Source organism: Pan paniscus, chromosome 23 (genome assembly GCF_029289425.2).
Source record: "Pan paniscus chromosome 23, NHGRI_mPanPan1-v2.0_pri, whole genome shotgun sequence".
NCBI classification, from domain to species: domain Eukaryota; kingdom Metazoa; phylum Chordata; class Mammalia; order Primates; family Hominidae; genus Pan; species Pan paniscus.
The window spans coordinates 40,609,104-40,626,791 of record NC_085927.1 but is presented as its reverse complement, the minus strand read 5'-3'; the positions used below and the strand labels follow the sequence as shown (position 1 = coordinate 40,626,791).

Here is a 17,688-nt window from a genome sequence, read left to right as displayed (position 1 = left end):
AGTAACTGGGACCACAGGTGAGCCACCAAGCCCAGCTAATTTTTTGTATTTTTGGTAGAGATGGGGTTTCACCCTGTTGCCCAGGCTGGTCTTGAACTCCTGAGCTCAGGTGATCCAACTGCCTCAGCCTTTCAAAGTGAAGTGGTGGGAATACAAGCGTGAGCCACCATGCCTGTCCTCATTTTTCTATAAGTGTACACTACTTTTATAATTAGGTCAAAAAAGACAACTGGAGAAGGATAAAAAATATTGAAGGACTAGTTTTTCTAATGCATTTTCAGCCTATTTGGAACTGGAGTGTTGTGAATGTTTTCATATTTACAAACTAGTATGAACAATCCAACTTCTCAATCTCTCATTTACATTTTTCTGACCTCTATGCATAGCCTAGGTATGAGGTGATGGAAAAAGCTGGTTTAGAGATCAAGATGCTCAAACACAAAAGTCCCCCAAATCCTGAGAGTTTTTTTTTTTTAAAAAATCCTTAAAACATTTAAAGACGCATAAAACTCTTCACCCACTCAGTGGTGCAAAAAATTTACCAATACTAGAAGGGGAGGAGGCTGGCAACGACTGGAAATATTCCCTTTCAAGTAATAAATAATGGTTATTTTGAACCAAATTGCTTTCCACCTCAAGTCCTCCATGGATGGGAGCCTGGAGGATGCAGTGATGGGGGTTATGGAATGGAAAGGAGCGTGGGTAATTGGGTTTGTGAGGATTGGGGCCAGGCAGAGGGAACTGGGGGCTTTTCCAGGACCACTGGGGAACACAGAGGCTGAGAAGGGGAGTGTGGGATGGGTTCGAGCTGGGGAGGACCTCGGCCTCGCCAGGCTCTAAGGAGAGTCACAGCTCACCACCTAGGGCGCTGGGACCACACGATGTCATGCCTGGGAGACTGAAGGGCTAGGACCGATTCTGAGAAAATGTGGACTGGAGATGGGGATTCCAGGTTCTCCCGGGAGTCCAGGCGAGGGAGTTCTGGCTTCAGGGAGTCCCAAGAGCTAGACTGGGAAGGGGCTGGTGCCCAGGACTATGAGAAATCCAGACTCCCCTGGGGTGTGAAAAAGGGCCGAGGTCCGGCTGAGGGAGAGCGAGTCTGAAAGAATTCGGGCTCCCTTGCGGGTCCGAGAGTCTAACGAAGGCTCTGGGCACCCAGGCCGCACCTGAAGAGCACCAACGACTGCTCGGTCCGCGGCGCGGGAAGGAGATGTGCAGCTGAACCCCTACGCCGATTACTTAGCGGCGGCCCTAACGAGAGGGTGGTTCGAGCCCGAGGTGGCGCCGGTCCCGTAAATCGTGGAGGATCTCAGGTCCCCTGTGACCAAGGGCGTAGTCAGCTGTGTCATGGCGGCTTCCCTGTTCGAGAAACAGTTGGAAACTGGAGGCCGGTTGGGAGTCATGGTCGTTGGGCACACGGAGGCCGGTTGGAAGCCATCGTCGTTGGGCGCCAGGAGGCCGGTTGAGAGCCGTGCTCGTTGGACGCGCGCAGACCTGGAGTTAGTCCCTGGGCGGAACCTGGAGCCCCGCGCGGCGCGTTGCCTGGGAGACGCATAAGGGGGCGGGGCCGGGGCCGGGGAGGGAGTGTCGCACATGCGCACAGAGCCCGGGCGGCTACGGAAGCGGTGAGATTGTCTCTCGGCTGCAGCCCTGGTGCGACCCGGCCCGTTGCCGTAGAGATGGGCAGGGCTGGATGGAGTGGGGTGAGGTGAGGTGAGCTGAGCTCACCCTGCTTCGCCACGGGGACTGCAGTGACCCCGGCTTGCCGGCAGGGCGGGTAACAGGTTGAGCCAGGGTGGGGCTGCTCAGGGGCGTGGAGCTGAGGCCAGGATTTCTCTGAAGACCCGGCACAGGCTATTCCTTTCTGCGACGAGCCCATTGCTATGGAAACCAAAGCGTTAGGCCAGCGGGGATTGAGGCTGCGGGATCATGACGGGTCTCTCTTCCGAAGAACCTTGCCTAAGGCTTCCCCAAGCGGCTACTTCCTGAGCGAACCCGCCCACCCGCCTGAGGGAGAGAGGTAAAACCCCGGGGGTCCTGACACTAAGCAGGCGAAGAAGCCTATTCCAATGCCAGCTCCCCCAGGAAACCTACCCGGCCCACCCCTAGAAGTGATGCTTCGCTCTCGTTAACTCTTGGACTTTGTTCCATGTTTATAACTTAGTATTTCACGAACGCCCCGCGGTGTTTGTTCATTTTTCCCACACATAATGGACCATAAAGGTCGGCTTCTTTGCTTTATGACTCGTTCTGAACAAGTCCTTTTCCGCGCTGTGTCTCACTTTCCTCTTTTGTAAAATGGAAATATTAACTCTAGACGCCGGTCTGATTAGGTTGCTTTGAAGATCGAACCAGATGAGGGAAGCCAAATACTTCATAGGCTGTGAAGTGGTGAAGCTGAACTGCTACCGAGTTGCTATTTTTTTCTCCTCCTCCCTCTCAAGCTAAACGTTCTTTAGATCTTTTGTGATTTCTTCAGGTGGTCTTTGCGACTCCCTAGGCTCCGACCTGGAAGAAATCTTTTTTACACTTCCCTTTCACAGAGCCCTGCATTTTAACTTCCCTATCAGAAGCGAGAAAAATAGTTATCATTTTGAGAGGGCTTACTCTATGCCAAGCCCTGAGAAAACTCTTTACGTGGATTATCTCGTTTAATTTCACAGCATCCTTTTAAGGTAGGTACTGTTATCCTATTTTCAAGCTCTGTCTGCCTGTAATTGCCTGTTTACTATCTGTTTCTCCCACTAGTCTTTGAGCTCCCTGAGAAAAGGGGCCATGCCTGTCTTGTACATTTCAGTATCTCCAACACCTAATACAGTGCCTGATAGAGATTGCTTTTTTTTTTTTTTTTTTGAGATGGAGTCTCACACTGTCTCCCAGGCTGGAGTGCAGTGGCACAATCTTGGCTCACTGCAGCCTCTGCCTCCCGGGTTCAAGCAATTCTCCCGTCTCAGCCTCCTGAGTAGCTGGGACTACAGGACCATGCCACCACGCCTGGCTAATTTTTGTATTTTTAGTAGAGACAGGGGTTTCACCATGTTGGTCAGGCTGGTCTTGAACTCCTGACCTCAGGTGATCTGCCCGCCTCGGCCTTCCAAAGTGCTGGGATTATAGGCTTAAGCCACCGTGCCCAGCCCTGATAGATATTTCTTAACTAGCATGAAAATGACTCCTCGCATCACTACCCTCACCTGCAAGAGCATTGTCACTTCTGCAGACTTTTAGTGGCTATAATGAACAGCACATTCCTCTATTCCCGTTACCCACTGGGCAGTGGTTTGGGGGGACATCAGTTCACTTCTCTATGGATTTTCTGATGACGAGGATCCAGAACATTCCTTAGCATTTAGACTTCCATCTGGGTTCACGAGGCTTTTTCTTTGCCCTTCATATCACCTCTGTAGCAAGCCAGCCCTCTCTGTCCTTCCGGGAATGAGCCTGATGCATTTGAGTCTGGGGCATTGGCAGGTAGGATTTGCCTATACAACCTTTCGTCTTTCTCTTTAGTAGCCTCAGAACCACCCCCATCCCCACCCAGCCCCTCTCTGGAATTCTGGAGACACGCGGCCAGAGAACTCATTCTTTCCAGAAAACCTCTCAGAAGGCAGAGTCATAGCTGTTGGGAGTCATTTCTTCATTCAACAAATATTTATCAAGCACCTACTTGTGGGGACACAGCGCTTGGCACTAGTTGGTGATAGAGTGGGAGTGAAGACAGACACCATCATATCGCTAAAGGGCTCACAGTCTCTTGGGGAGACAGACATTAATCAAATAATCAGACAGATCGGAGCAAAACTACGTCTTCAGTAAGTGTTAGGAAGGAGAGAACATAGGGCTAAGAAAGCCTGGAGCAGAGTTGGTCAAACGTGAGGGAGGGGTGTGATCTAAGGAGATTTCCCTTAAAACAGTTACCTTTAAGTTGATATCTTAAGGCTCCTCAGACTTCTGCAGTCCTCTGCTGAATGGACCAGATCAGGATCTGATGGGTTCATAAGGAAAGAGACTGAGAGATCAGCAGGGGCAAAGGCCACTGGCTGGAGAGGACAGGTTGTCCCTAAGGAACTGTAAGTGGCTCGGTTCACCTGAGGCCCTTCAGAGCATGGAGAAGCCTAATAAGAGGCTGGAGAGACAGGCAGGAGCCAGGTCACAAATGGCCTTGACAGCCAAACTAAGTGGCTCCATCTTATCCTCACAGTGGATAGCCACTGAAATATATTAAGCAGGGAAACAAAACTTTGGCTCCTCATTTCTCGTGCCTGGTGAAGACTGCCACTTGGCCTTGAAAGGTGTGATCTAAATCCAAATGCCCCTATTTCAGCGGAATGTATAAAGATGTCCTGGTTTTTGCAGCTTTGTTTAAGACTGAGAAAGTGAGGGTCCGAGAGTCTAACGAATGCTCTGGGCACCCGGGCCGCACCTGAGGAGCACCGACGACTGCATGGTCTGCGGCGCGGGAAGCAGATCTGCGGCTGAACCCCTACCCCAATTACTTAGCGGCGACTGAGCCTATCGAGCAGGTGAAGGCAGGGGGTCTGCCTCTCCCTGGGGTGTGTTTCACAGCTCTGCTGCAGGCAGCATGATGCAGGTGTGGCAGGTCTTCCTAAGGCCCTGCTGTCTCTGTGCTTGTCCCTGGGGTTGCTGTGGTGCCCATTATGCTGGCTTCCAGGAAGCTTTCAGCCACTCCCTTTCCCAGGCCTTCTTCAGAGGCAAGGTGCAGGAGCATGTCTAACAATTTAGGATTTTGTATTTGACATCAGCTTCACATGGGCATATCCTGTCTCTTTAAAGAGATGGTTCTTAGAGGGGGAAAATGGGAACCCTCCCTACTCTTATACCAGCCTCCTCAGTGACTGCCAGCACAGTGGGCTCTGGTTCCATGCCACTGGCTCAGGACCTTATGATTTGGGCATAAAGTCAGAAGACTGAGGAGGAAGACTGTACAAATGGTTCCCACTCAGAGGGGCTGGAAGGAAGGAGAGAATTTGGAAGAGCAGCAAGAAAAGGGCTCTGTGAGCTTAAATGGAGAATCAGGCCAAGGCACAGCTGAGGGACACAAGTCATCTGCCCAACCAGAGCTGTGGGACCCCTCAAGGGAGGCCTCAAGTGCCAGATTTGGGGACTTGCCGTTTGTCCTATAGGGCAGTGCACATTAGACCACCTGAGAAGCATGCTGAAAATGCAGATTCATGCTCTTCACCCCAAGAGTCTGACTGTGGGTTTGGAGAGGGACCTGGGTATCTGTACTTTAAATGAGTTTGCTGGGTAATTCTGCTATGATGGTCAGAGGACTGCCTTGGGGAATGCTATAGGCCTATCCATCCATTTCCCAGGGATCCCCTGGAATTGGCCCTCTGGGCACCTGCCCTCTAAACATCCTCTCCCTCTCTGCAGTTTTCCATGGACACGGCCTAGCAGAAAGACGCAGCCTTCGTGCTTCGCTGACTGCTGACCACTGACCCACCGCCTTGATGACAGCACCCTCGTGTGCCTTCCCAGTTCAGTTCCGGCAGCCCTCAGTCAGCGGCCTCTCGCAGATAACCAAAAGCCTGTATATCAGCAGTGGTGTGGCCGCCAACAACAAGCTCATGCTGTCTAGCAACCAGATCACCATGGTCATCAATGTCTCAGTGGAGGTAGTGAACACCTTGTATGAGGATATCCAGTACATGCAGGTACCTGTGGCTGACTCCCCTAACTCACGTCTCTGTGACTTCTTTGACCCTATTGCTGACCATATCCACAGCGTGGAGATGAAGCAGGGCCGTACTTTGCTGCACTGTGCTGCTGGTGTGAGCCGCTCAGCTGCCCTGTGCCTCGCCTACCTCATGAAGTACCACGCCATGTCCCTGCTGGACGCCCACACGTGGACCAAGTCATGCCGGCCCATCATCCGACCCAACAGTGGCTTTTGGGAGCAGCTCATCCACTATGAGTTCCAATTGTTTGGCAAGAACACTGTGCACATGGTCAGTTCCCCAGTGGGAATGATCCCTGACATCTATGAGAAGGAAGTCCGTTTGATGATTCCACTGTGAGCCATCCCACCAGCCCCTGCATTGGAGTCAGAGGTACAGATCTATTGTTGATCTTACACCAAGATCCAAACTTGAACATTCTACTTTTGTTGATACAGAAAAAAACAGATGATGCCTTTTATGAGCACAAAAAAAAGAGTTGCTGTAGCTTTTAACTTTATAATCCATTTTTTTTTAAGATTAAACTAATTGTGAGATGGTGAAGATAAATTTTCTGCCCTGTGAGTGACACTGGCCAGGGGATAGGTTGAGGCAGATGGTGCCCAGAAGAAAGAGGGCAGCACCCATTGCACATGGCAGGCCTGGAATCCTGCAGCCCTCCCCAAAAACAGATTGACCCAGGAATGAATCTGCTACAATTCCACCTCATTCTTTCACACCCAGAGCCAGAGCCTTAAGCATCATGGTACCTCTTGCGCTTCTTACAGTGAGTGCCAATCTACTAGATAAATGGCCTTCAGGCAGTGCTTCAGGAATCCTGGGGGGTCCCAGGCCACCTCTGCTTCCACCTTCACTATAAGTGGCCCAGTTCTGGTTTTCTAGATTGTACTTATGCATAAGATAGTTTTTAAAGAAAGCATTCCACTGTGTAAATTTTTTTTTGTCTTTTTTTGAAACTGTCCTGCTCTGTCACCCATGCTAGAGTGCAGTAGTGTGATCATGGCTCACTGTAGCCACAACCTCTCAGGCTCAAGTGATCCTCTTACCTTAGCCTCCTGCGTGGCTGGGACTACAGATGTTTGCCACCATGCCCGCCTCATTTTTTTTCTTTTTTTATAGAGATGAGATTTTACTATGTCGCCCAGACTGGTCTCAAACTCCTGGCCTCAAGCAATCCTCACGCCTCAGCCTCCCAAAGTGTTGATGAGCCACTGTACCCCGATACCACTGTATAAAAAATTAAAAAAAAATTGTGAGTGCTATTATACATGGCAAAGTTTCAAAGAGCTCTTGGCCATCCCTCACCAAACTTTGGCAAAAGATGGTGTTAGTCCCCTTCTCCAGGGCACATGAGAAAAACAGGCCTAACATCAGGTCTCAGGGGTTCCTCTCACAGGCCTTGGCTTGGAAGGCTGGAGCTTCGGACCAAGGCCCAGCCCTGTCACCTCCTCTTCATGTGATGTGGACCCCTGGGAGCATCAGTGTCCTCATCTGTCCAATGACAGCCCTTTTCTCACAGAGTTATTGTGAAGATTCAACAATTTCTTGGCATAGTGCCTGGCACATGGTGTGTGCTTAGCGCAAATGGCAGCTCTCATCATGAATGATAGACTCTTTCACCCTGCTGGTCCCAGGTCGGCACACACATCCTCATAATGGCATTTCTCCTTTCTGTGCACAGCACTTTATTGTTACAAAGTACTCTTCCAAAAAGTTACCCTGTGTGTAAAAAAAAAAAAAAAAAAAATGGTTTAAGTCCTTTCAGACCCTACCTCACAGGAGGCCTAGACTTAGAGCCTTTTGAGAGCTTCCATCTTGTTTAATCTAGGTGCAATCTAGAGGTCCTGAAACAAGGAGCACAGTTCCAGCTTCCCCCAATCACTTCTAAACAGTGATTGCAGCCTTGTTTAGAATCACTATGAAAACCTGCACCCCGGCTGACTACTGGGATCCATAAGGGGGCAGTGTCAAAGGGACTAACGAGTGGACTCCATCAGTAGGCCCTGGAATTCAGGATTGTTCACATCCTCTTGGTGCCAAGGACCTGGCTGAAGACCAGCTCTTCTGATCCAGAGGTTTTCAGCAAACAGCATTTGAAACAAAAGCACAGCTGCTCTGTTTGACACCAAACTGTGGCTCCAGATTCCAGTAGAAGCCAAATGCTTTTTCTTTTACAGCTGGGTGCCTGTAATCCCAGTTACTTGGGAGGCTGAGGCAGGAGAATTGCTTGAAACCAGGAGGCGGAGGTTGCAGTGAGCCGAGCTTGCACCATTGCACTCCAGCCTGGGCAACGAGAGTGAGACTCCATCTCAAAAAGAAAAAGAAAAGAAAAAAAGAAATGCTTGGGACCAGAAATATTTTGGATTATTTTCAGGTTAATATTTGCTTTACCTGAAGCAAATATTACTTGAGCATCCCAACTCCAAAATCCAGAATGCTTAAATGAGTATTTCCTTTGATAGTCATTTCAGCTCTCAAAAAGTTTTAGATTTTGAGCATTTCACATTTTTGGATTTGAGATCCATGAATGGGTCTCAAACTATATTTCACTTGGCGGGGGGGTGGCTATTGTAGATTTTTTTTCCAATTGCTCATTATTAGTATATAGAAATACAATTGAGGCCGGGCATGGCGGCTCATGCCTGTAATCCCAACACTTTGGGAGGCCGAGGTGGCCAGATCACTTGAGGTCAAGTGTTCGAGACCAGCCTGGCCAACATGGCAAAAGCCTTGTCTCTGCTAAAAATATGAAAGCAGGGCGTAGTGGCAAGTGCCTGTAATCCCAGCTACTGAGATTAGAGAATGAAACAGGAGAATTACTTGAACCCGGGAGGCAGAGGTTGCAGTGAGCCAAGATCAGGACATTGCACTCCAGCCTGGGCAACAGAGCAAGACTCCATCTCAAAAAAAAAAAAAAAAAAAATTGTTCTATGCCTTCTGGCCTCCATGGTTTTTTCTCAGAAATCCAGAGGCATTCTCACTATTGTTTCCCAACAGGTAATGCTTTATTTTTCCCCAGCTGCTTTTTAAGATTTTCTCCTTGTCTTTGGTTCTCATCAGTTTAATTATGATGTATATGGACATGGATTTCTTTCGGTTATCCTTATCAGAGTTCACAGAGCCACTTGATTGTGTTTCAGAAATCTGGGAAGTTCTCAGCTATGATTTCTTCAAGTATTGTTTTCTGTACCATACTGTCCTGTACTTCTGTGTCATTGATAACATGAATGTTAGAGCTTTTGACATTGTCCGTGAATTCCTGAGACTATTCATTTTTTAAAAAATTTTCTCTAGGTGGGTGTGGTGGCATGCACCTGTAGTCCCAGCTATTTGTTGGGGCTGAAGTGAGAGATCACTTGAGCCCAGGAGGGAGGTCAAGGCTGCAGTGAGCCAAGATCGTGCCACTGCACTCCAGCCTGAGTGACAAAGTGAGACTGTGTTTCAAAAAAAAAATTTTTTTTCTCTCTGCTGCTCATTTTGGATAATGTATTAGTTTACTCTTGGTGCTGTAACAAATTACCACAAACTTAGTGGCTTAAAACAACATCCATATATTTTCTCACAATTTCTATAGGTCAGAAGCTTGATTGGACTTGACTAGGTCCTCTGCTTAGAGTCTCACAAGGTCAAAATCACGTTTCATACGGCCAAAACCAAATGTGTTTTTCCCTGGAGGCTCTGAGGAAGAATCTGCTTCCACATTCATTTGGGTTCTTGGCTGAATTTAGTGCATTGCAGTTGCAGGGTAGAGGACCCTGTTTTCTTAGCTGTCAGCTGGGGGTTGGCCTTTTCTCCGTAGAAGCTGCCCACATTCTGGTGCTTTCTACGTGTCCCCCTCCAGAAATAGGTTGAATTCTTCTCACACTTTAAATACTTCTAACTTTTCCTTCTTTTACATCTAAGTCCAGCCAGAGAGAATCACTCTGCTTTAAAAGACTCATGTGATTAGAATGAGCCCACTAACATAAAAATAAAATCAGTTATATCTGCATAAGTTACATCTGCAGTCTCCTTTGTCATATAAAGTAACATTCACATTTTCCAGGGAATAGGTCAGAAACATCATTTCCAAATCTTGATTCTTATATTTTCTTAGTTCTAAAATTCTTATTTAGCCTGTAATCCCTGCACTTTGGGAGGTTGAGGCTGGTGGATCACCTGAGGTCAGGAGTTCGAGACCAGCCTGGCCAACATGTTGAAACCCCGTCTCTAAAAATACAAAAAATTAGCTGGATGTGGTGGCGGGCGCCTGTAATCACAGCTACCCGGGAGGCTGAGGCAGAAGAATCGCTTGAACCCAGGAGGCGGAGGTTGCAGTGAGCCAAGATCATGCTATTGAACTCGAGCCTGGGCAACAAGAGTGAAACTCCATCTCAAAAAAAAGAGAGAAAAAAAGAGTCTTTTTCTGATAATTCCAACATCTGGGTCATCTCAGGGTCCAGACTTTCCTTGTTCTTTGTGTGTAATTTTGATTGTATCCTAGGCATTTTGAATAGGTCTTGTTTAAATCCCACGGAAAATGTCAGGTTTTTGTTTTAGGAGGCAGTTGACCCTCTTCGGTTCGATCCTCATCTGTCTCCTGTGGGCTATTGTAGTTCCAATATCAGTTCAGTTTCTTCTTTTTTTTTTTTGAGATGGAGTCTCGCTGTGTCACCCAGGCTGGAGTGCAATGGCGCAATCCCAGCTCACTGCAAACTCTGCCTCCCAGGTTTACGCCATTCTCCTGCCTCAGCCTCCTGAATAGCTGGGACTACAGGGACCCGCCACCATGCCTAGTAGAGATGCGGTTTCGCCATGTTAGCCAGGATGGTCTCGATCTCCTGACCTCGTGATCCACCCGCCTCAGCCTCCCAAAGTGCTGGGATTACAGGCGTGAGCCACCGCGCCCAGCCGATCAGTTCAGTTTCAAAGCCTTTGCCATGTAAATCAGAACAGTCCTAAGCTTATGCCACCCAGTGAGCAGTCTGAAACCTGGGTATTCTGCCTAATAGTTCAGTTCTCATTCACTGGAATACTGCTTAGGGTCAGGTCCATGCATGTGAACCTACAAATTCATGTGCAACTTTATGGGATCTATTTCACAAGCTCTCTCCTGTCCACATTCTCCAGCTTTCAAGACCCCTCATTTTCCTGACCCTTTAGCTAGAAATTGGGTCCTTTAGTCTCCCTGCTCTGTTACGCACCCTCCATGGCGGGTGTACTCTTGGGCCAGGTGACAGGATGAAGAGAGAAAAAAGGCAACGGAGATTCCCCTCTTCTACTTTTCAGATTGCAGATGCTTTGGACAGATGAAAGGATTCCGCTTTGTCAGAGTTTTAGGTGCTTTTCTGGCCACCACTGTTACTGCTGCTACCCCAAAAAAAAAAAATTTTTTTTTTTTTCTAGAGACAGAGTCTCATTGTTGTTGCCCAGGCTAGTCTCAAACTCCTGGCCTCAAGTGATCCTCCTGCCTCAGCCTCCCAAAGTTCTGGGATTATAGGCATGAGCAACCACACCCAGCCTTGTTAATATTTCTTTTTCAGAGTCCTCAGATCCATTATTTCCAGGGCTTTTAGTTGCAGCCAGTGGGAGAGACAGACTGCTTACTCTATCTTACTTAGAACTAGAACCCCGAGAGATTCAGTTTTTTTTAACTAAAAAAAAAATTTATTTTGAAATGGTCTTATTCTGTTGCCCAGGCTAGATACTGTGGTGTGATCACCGCCCACTGCAGCCTCAAACTCCCAGCCTCCAATGATCCTCTTACCTTAGCCTCCTGAGTAACTGGAACCTAGAGGTACTCAACACCATATCCAGCTAATCATTATTATTATTATTATTATTATTATTATTATTATTATTATTTTTGAGACGGAGTCTTGCACTGTTGCCCAGGCTGGAGTGCAGTGGCGTGATCTTGGCTCACTGCAAGCTCCGCCTCCCGAGTTCACGTCATTCTCCTGCCTCAGCCTCCCGAGTAGCTGGGACTACAGGTGCCCGCCACCACACCCGGCTAATTTTTTGTACTTTTAGTAGAGATGGGGTTTCACCGTGTTAGCCAGGATTGTCTCGATCTCCTGACCTCGTGATCCACCTGACTCGGCCTCCCAAAGTACTGGGATTACAGGCATGAGCCACTGCGCCTGGCCTATTTTTTAAATCTTTAAAAAATTTTTTTAGAGACAGCGTCTCACCATATTTCCCAGGCTGGTCTCAAATTCCTGGGCTCAAGTGATCTACCTGTCTTTGCTTCCCAAAGTGCTGGGATTATAGGCGCGACCCACTAGACCCGGCCAGAATTTTTTTTTTTTTTTTTTTTGAGACAGAGTCTTGCTCTGTCACCCAGGCTAAAGTGCAGTGGTGTGATCTCGGCTTACTGCAACCTCCGCCTCCCGGGTTCAAGCAATTCTCCTGCCTCAGCCTCCCAAGTAGCTGGGATTACAGGTGCCCGCCCCCACGCCCGGCTAATTTGTGTGTGTGTGTGTGTGTGTGTGTGTGTGTGTGTGTGTGTGTGTTTAGTAGAGACAGGGTTTCACCGTGTTGGCCAGGCTGGTCTCAAACTCCTGACCTCAGGTGATCCACCCACCTCGGCCTCCCAAAGTGCTGGGATTACAGGTGTGAGCCACTGCACCCAGCCCAGAAATTTATCTTACATGCTTATTCGTAGAAAAAGGAAAACAAATATGGTCCAGCCACAATATCCCCATCGTTGTAACCAAGTCAACATATTAGTATTGTGATCTAGTTCCTTCCTCCTGAGCATTTTTTTCATAGTTGAGTAAACATAATTTTCATTCCTCCTTTTTTAAGTTTTAATTACTTTATATTTTTATACAAAATAGAGATGGGGTTTCACTATGTTGACCAGGCTGGTCTCAAACTCCTGGGCTCAAGTGATCCTTCCTCCTCAGCCTCCGAAAGTGCTGCGATTACAGGCATGAGCCTCTGGGCCAAGCCATTCCTCCTTTTTAACTCTTTTTTTAAATATTCAGAATTGGACATGATGAGACCAGGAGTTCATATCCTAAGTGGGAGAGGTTAAGGTTGAGGGCTTTTGAGAGGGTCCATGTCCTTTTCCCAAACAGTTCACACTGTTCTTTTGGACTCAGAGTAGAGCAGCCTTTTACTCAGACAACCTAGGAAGAAGGTCATGTTGAGGTTTGAATGCAGTCCTATAGTAGGGGAGAAAGAAGTGGTACCATAGCCTAACAGCCTGGCTTAGAACAGGGATTCTAGGTCTCTTTTTGATTACATGAACCTTTAACTTTCTCACTCCAAAAGTGAGGAATCACTTTCTTTCCAAAGTCAATTAAATTTGGTTTGAGAAGTTTCTGTGAAGTTTATAATGCCCTGTCAGATAAACAGGGACATGCTGTTGGCCCTGAGGATTTCTCGGAATGACCTCTGTTGAGATGGTGATCTAATTACAGATCCCAGGGGCAGGTAGCTCTTGACCTTGAAGCACACAGCCCTGCTTTCCTATCCTGGGATGTTAAATCCAAATGCCCTTAGAGTCCAAGTGCAGTGGCTCATGCCTGTAATCCCAGCCCTTTGGGTGGCTGAGGCAGGAGGATCACTTGAGCCTGGGAATTTGCGATCAGCCTGGGCAACATAGTGAGACTCCTTCTCTACAAAAAGTAAAAAAAAAAAAAAAAAGCCCAGCATGGTGGTGCACACCTGTAGTCCCAGCAGCTACTTGGGAAGCTGAGGTGGGAGGATCGCTTGAGCCCAAGGAGGTTGAGGCTGCAGTCAACTGTGATGGCACCACTGCACTGCGTCCTCAGCAACAGAGTGAGACCCTTTTGCCCAGGATGCAGTGCAGTGGTGCCTCAATAAATGAATGAAAATAAGAAAAAAAAAAGTCCTAAGAATCCATTACTTTCCACCTCCGGATCGTGACCCAATATCACCTAAGAAGGAGCTTGGGAGGAATGTTAAGAGGTGTGGATTCTCATCCTGACTCTTCCACCTCTTGGCTTTGACTTCAGGCAGACCCTGGAATTTTTCTGAAATTTTGCTTACTCTGTTAAATGGGAATCACAATGCCATCCGTGCATAAGAAGGCACCCCACAGACCTCTATTTACAGAAAGCAGAATTGACTATGGGCTCCCAGCTGTGACACTGAAATCCATCATCATGTTTATGCTGAAACCAGATTCCTTGAGGCTCCTTCTAGCTAGTTCCTGGGTATGGAAGGGATACTAAGGCAGGCCCATTTCTGGGAGACATGCTAGACGTGCCCTTGGCAAAACATTTGTAATTACTTTTCCTGGAAGAAAAAAAAAAGGATATTTTGTTGACTGAGCTATGCAATGCCAGGCTAGTGGCTTCTTTTTTTCTTTTTCTTTTTTTTTTTTTTTAGATAGGATCTCACTCTGTTACCCAGAGTGGAGTGCAGTGGTGTAATCACAGCCCACTGCAGCCTCCCATCTCAGCCTCCCAAGTAGCTGGGACTACAGGCGTGCACCACCATACTTGGCTATTTTTTTTTTTCCCCCCGTAGAGACAGGGTTTTGCTATGTTGTCCAGATGGGTCTGGAACTCCTGGGCTCTAGCCATCCACCTTCCTCAGCCTCCCAAAGTGCTAGGATTACAGGTGTGAGCCACCATACCTGGCTGCTGGCTTCTTGTGGCAAACTGTCCCTACAACCCTGGGCCAGACCCTGCACAGCCCCTGTAACTTCACACCGTGGCTCTGTTCTTCATAGCAGAGTAGGGAGCAGAGAATAGCAGAACCCCAGGAATTAGGAGGGTGAAGTCCTAATCCTACTGCTCCCTCTGCACAAGGTCGTCTTGGTTCTTTCTATTCTTTGGGCTTCAGTTTCCTCATATGGACAACGAGGATTGAACTAGATCTGTGGTTTTCAAACAGGGTTCCAGGGAAATCTGGCAGAGGTACCTCAGGGGTGAGGGGGCCCCATGCCCTTCCCTGTTTCATCTAAAAATAGGGAACTCCTTTCCCAGGCGGCTGCTGAAGATGGCAGAGGGGCAGGTCCTGGTGCTCAACGGTCGAAGCTATCTCCTGGGCTTCCTGAGGGCCATGGTGGCTAAGCAGGCCGGAAGGTGGTGGTCGTACACTGCGGGGGCATCAGTATTTCTGGCAATGTCTATAGAAAGAAGTTGAAGTACCTGGCCTTACTCCACAAGCGGATGAACAGCAACCCTTCCCGAGGCACCTACCACTTCTGGGCCCCCACCACTTCCGGGTCCCCAGCCGCATCTTCTGGCGGACCCCGAGGCATGCTGCCCCGCGAGACCAAGGAAGCCAGGCCGCCCACGACCGCCTCAAGGTGTTTAACGGCATCCCACCACCCTATGACGAAAAAGCAGGTCGTGGTTCCTGCTGCCCTCCAGGTTGTGCATCTGAAGCCTACAAGAAAGTTTGCCTACCTGGGGCAGCTGGATCACAAAGTTGGCTGGAAGTACCAGACAGTGACAGCCACCCTGGAGGAGAAGAGGAAGGAGAAGGCCAAGATCCACTACCAGAATAAGAAACAGCTCATGGGATGGCCGGGCGCGGTGGCTCACGCCTGTAATCCTAGCACTTTGGGAGGCGGAGGCGGGCAGATCAGGAGGTCAGGAGATTGAGACCATCCTGGCTAACATGGTGAAACCCGGTCTCTACTAAAAAAATAAAAAATAAAAATAGCCGGGCGTGGTGGCGGGCGCCCGTAGTCCCAGCTACTCGGGAGGCTGAGGCAGGAGAATGGCGTGAACCCGTGGGGCGGAGCTTGCAGTGAGCCAAGATCACGCCACCGCACTCCAGCCTGGGCGACAGAGTGCGACTCTGTCTCAAAAAAAAAAAAAAAAAAAACAGCTAATGAGGCTACAGAAACAGGCCGAAAAGAACGTGGAGAAGGAAACTGACAAATACTGGGGTGTCCTGAAGACCCATGGACTCCTGCTGTGAGCCCAATAAAGACTGTTTACTCCTCAATAAATAAATAAATATGTAAATAAATAAAAACAGGGAACTGTGCTTTGGCTTGATTGATTTTGGGCTCCAGCCTAACAAGGGTTCTCCTCCAAAGAAAGTCTAAACATACAAACAGAAATTCCCAGCCTGGGCAGCAGGTACAGCTGGGATGCTGGCAGTGCTTAGAGAAGGGAGGCGGCCAGGCGTGGTGGCTCAGGGCTGTATCCCAAGCACTTTGGGAGCCCGAGGGGGGTGGGTCACTTGAGATCAGGAGTTCAAGACCAGCTTGGCCAACATGGTGAAACCCAGTCTCTACTAAAATACAAAAAAATTAGCCGGGCATGGTAGTGTGCACTGTAGTTCCACCTACTCAGGAGGCTGAGGCAGGAGAATCACTTGAACCCAGGAGACGGAGGTTGCAGTGAGCCGAGATCGCACCACTGCACTGCAGTCTGGGCAACAGAGCAAGACTCTGTCTCAAAAAAAAAAAAAAAAAAAGGAGGAAGGGGGTACATGAGGGTTGTGGCAGTCGGGATAGGGCAGCAGGAGACCTAGACACTGAAAAACTTCAGCAGGCATAGAGAACAGGGTGGCCCCCCAGTAGCCGAAGGGTTCAGGGCAGTGGGGGTAGGCTTGGAAACATCAGAACATCCAGGGCTTCAAATACCAGGCCAGGGAGCCCAGGCCTTGACCTGCCAGTGGTGGGGAGCACAGAAGGCAGCCACCAGCCCTCACTGAGCAAGCATTTACTAAGTGCATGCTGTGGGCCAGGACTGTGCAATACTTGGTTAGGGAGGATGCAGAGGTGTGGCTGACAAGACCCCACCCAGAACAGAATGCTCCCAGGCTAATTACTTATAGGGCTCCAGGTTATGTCCTCATGTCCTCAATGACTCATTCAATAGATATTCACTGATATGGTAGCTAGCCTCAGAGATGTTCTCAGTAATCCCATCTTCCTGGTAATCCTGCCTTTGTGTAGTCAATGTGGGAAGGGTTCACACTAAATAGACTTGTAACCAATAAGATACTGGAGAAGTGACAGAGTGTGACCTTTGAGATCAGATTTAAAAGGACTTTGTGGTTTCTTGCTCTCTTGAATCACTCACTTTGGTGGACACCAACTACTATGTGTTGAGGACACTCAAGGGGCCCTATGGAGAAGCCCACATGGCAAGGAACTGAGGCCTCCTGCCAACAGCCACGTGAATGCCCCATTTTGAATGTAAATCTGAAGCCGCCTTTGCAAAATTGTGACTGATACAGTGGAAGAGATCTAACTTAATTGACTCCATCTTGCTTCTAATCTCCAAGTTGTCTTTGTTCATTCCTGGGCATAGGCTGAACTAACATTCGGAGAAACTTAGTTTATAGTTTATAGATTAAAATGAAGATGATAACGGCCCTTTCCCAAAGCAGACCTCTTTCTTGCCTAGGGACTAGATTGCCTATATAGGACTAACATTAGCCACAAGAGTAGAAATTATGGTTTAGGAGTCATGCAGCTGGAGGCTGCAAGATTCTGACCTTCCCTAAACTGCTCCTAAGTTCAGTGCCTGTGATATTTTGCAGACCCTGCCCTTGATGGATCAGCTGGCACCACCCAGATCGATAAACTGGCTCGTCTGATCTTGTGGCCCCCACCCAGGAACTGACTGGGCACTAGAAAACAGCTTCAACATCCTGTGATTTCATCCCTGACCAATCAGCACTCCTGTCTCACTGGCTTCCCCCAACCCACCAAGTTGTCCTTAAAACTCTGCTCCCTGAATGGTCGGGGAGACTGATTTCAGTAATAGTAAAACTCTGGTCTCCTGCACACCAGGCTCTGTGTGAATTACTCTTTCTCTATTGCAGTTCCCCTGTCTTGATAAATCAGCTTTGTCTAGGCAGTGGGCAAAGTGAACCCACTGGGGGGCCACAAATCCTCCAGCCCCAGCCAAGCTTTCAGATGACTGAAGCTCAGACCAACATCTTGACTACAACTTAATGAGAAACTCAACCAGAACCAACCCACTAAGCCACTCCCGAATTCCTGATCCACCGAAACTGTGAGATACTACATGTTTGTTGCTCTAAGCCATAAGGTTTT

General features: G+C 48.4%; 2 protein-coding genes and 1 pseudogene across 12 annotated transcripts; 2 read left to right on the top strand and 1 right to left on the bottom strand.

Annotated features, from left to right (window-relative positions):
• Window positions 1–479: 479 nt before the first annotated feature.
• Window positions 480–1,595, bottom strand: LOC130541144 (uncharacterized). The gene has a single exon (XM_057301008.2). It carries the CDS (start codon window positions 1,593–1,595, stop codon window positions 1,236–1,238), a length of 360 nt encoding a protein of 119 aa, XP_057156991.2. The 3' UTR covers window positions 480–1,235.
• Window positions 1,235–17,415, top strand: DUSP18 (dual specificity phosphatase 18). 11 transcript variants are annotated; one of them, XM_055105764.2, is made up of 5 exons: window positions 1,235–2,020; window positions 2,544–2,675; window positions 4,354–4,520; window positions 5,395–6,071; window positions 17,169–17,415. In XM_055105764.2, exon 4 carries the CDS (start codon window positions 5,472–5,474, stop codon window positions 6,036–6,038), a length of 567 nt encoding a protein of 188 aa, XP_054961739.1. In that variant the 5' UTR covers window positions 1,235–2,020; window positions 2,544–2,675; window positions 4,354–4,520; window positions 5,395–5,471; the 3' UTR covers window positions 6,039–6,071; window positions 17,169–17,415. The 11 variants fall into 11 exon arrangements, with proteins under 11 accessions (XP_054961739.1, XP_054961740.1, XP_054961738.1 ...); XM_055105765.2 differs by lacking the exon at window positions 2,544–2,675; XM_055105763.2 differs by lacking the exon at window positions 4,354–4,520.
• On the top strand, window positions 10,068–15,590 carry LOC117977428 (large ribosomal subunit protein uL13-like; annotated as a pseudogene).
• Window positions 17,416–17,688: the final 273 nt, after the last annotated feature.

Coding starts and splice junctions, on each gene's coding strand:
- LOC130541144 (XM_057301008.2), bottom strand. CDS start 1,595: ATGTGCGACACTCCCTCCCCGGCCCCGGCCCCGCCCCCTTATGCGTCT.
- DUSP18 (XM_008964434.5), top strand. CDS start 5,472: ATGACAGCACCCTCGTGTGCCTTCCCAGTTCAGTTCCGGCAGCCCTCA.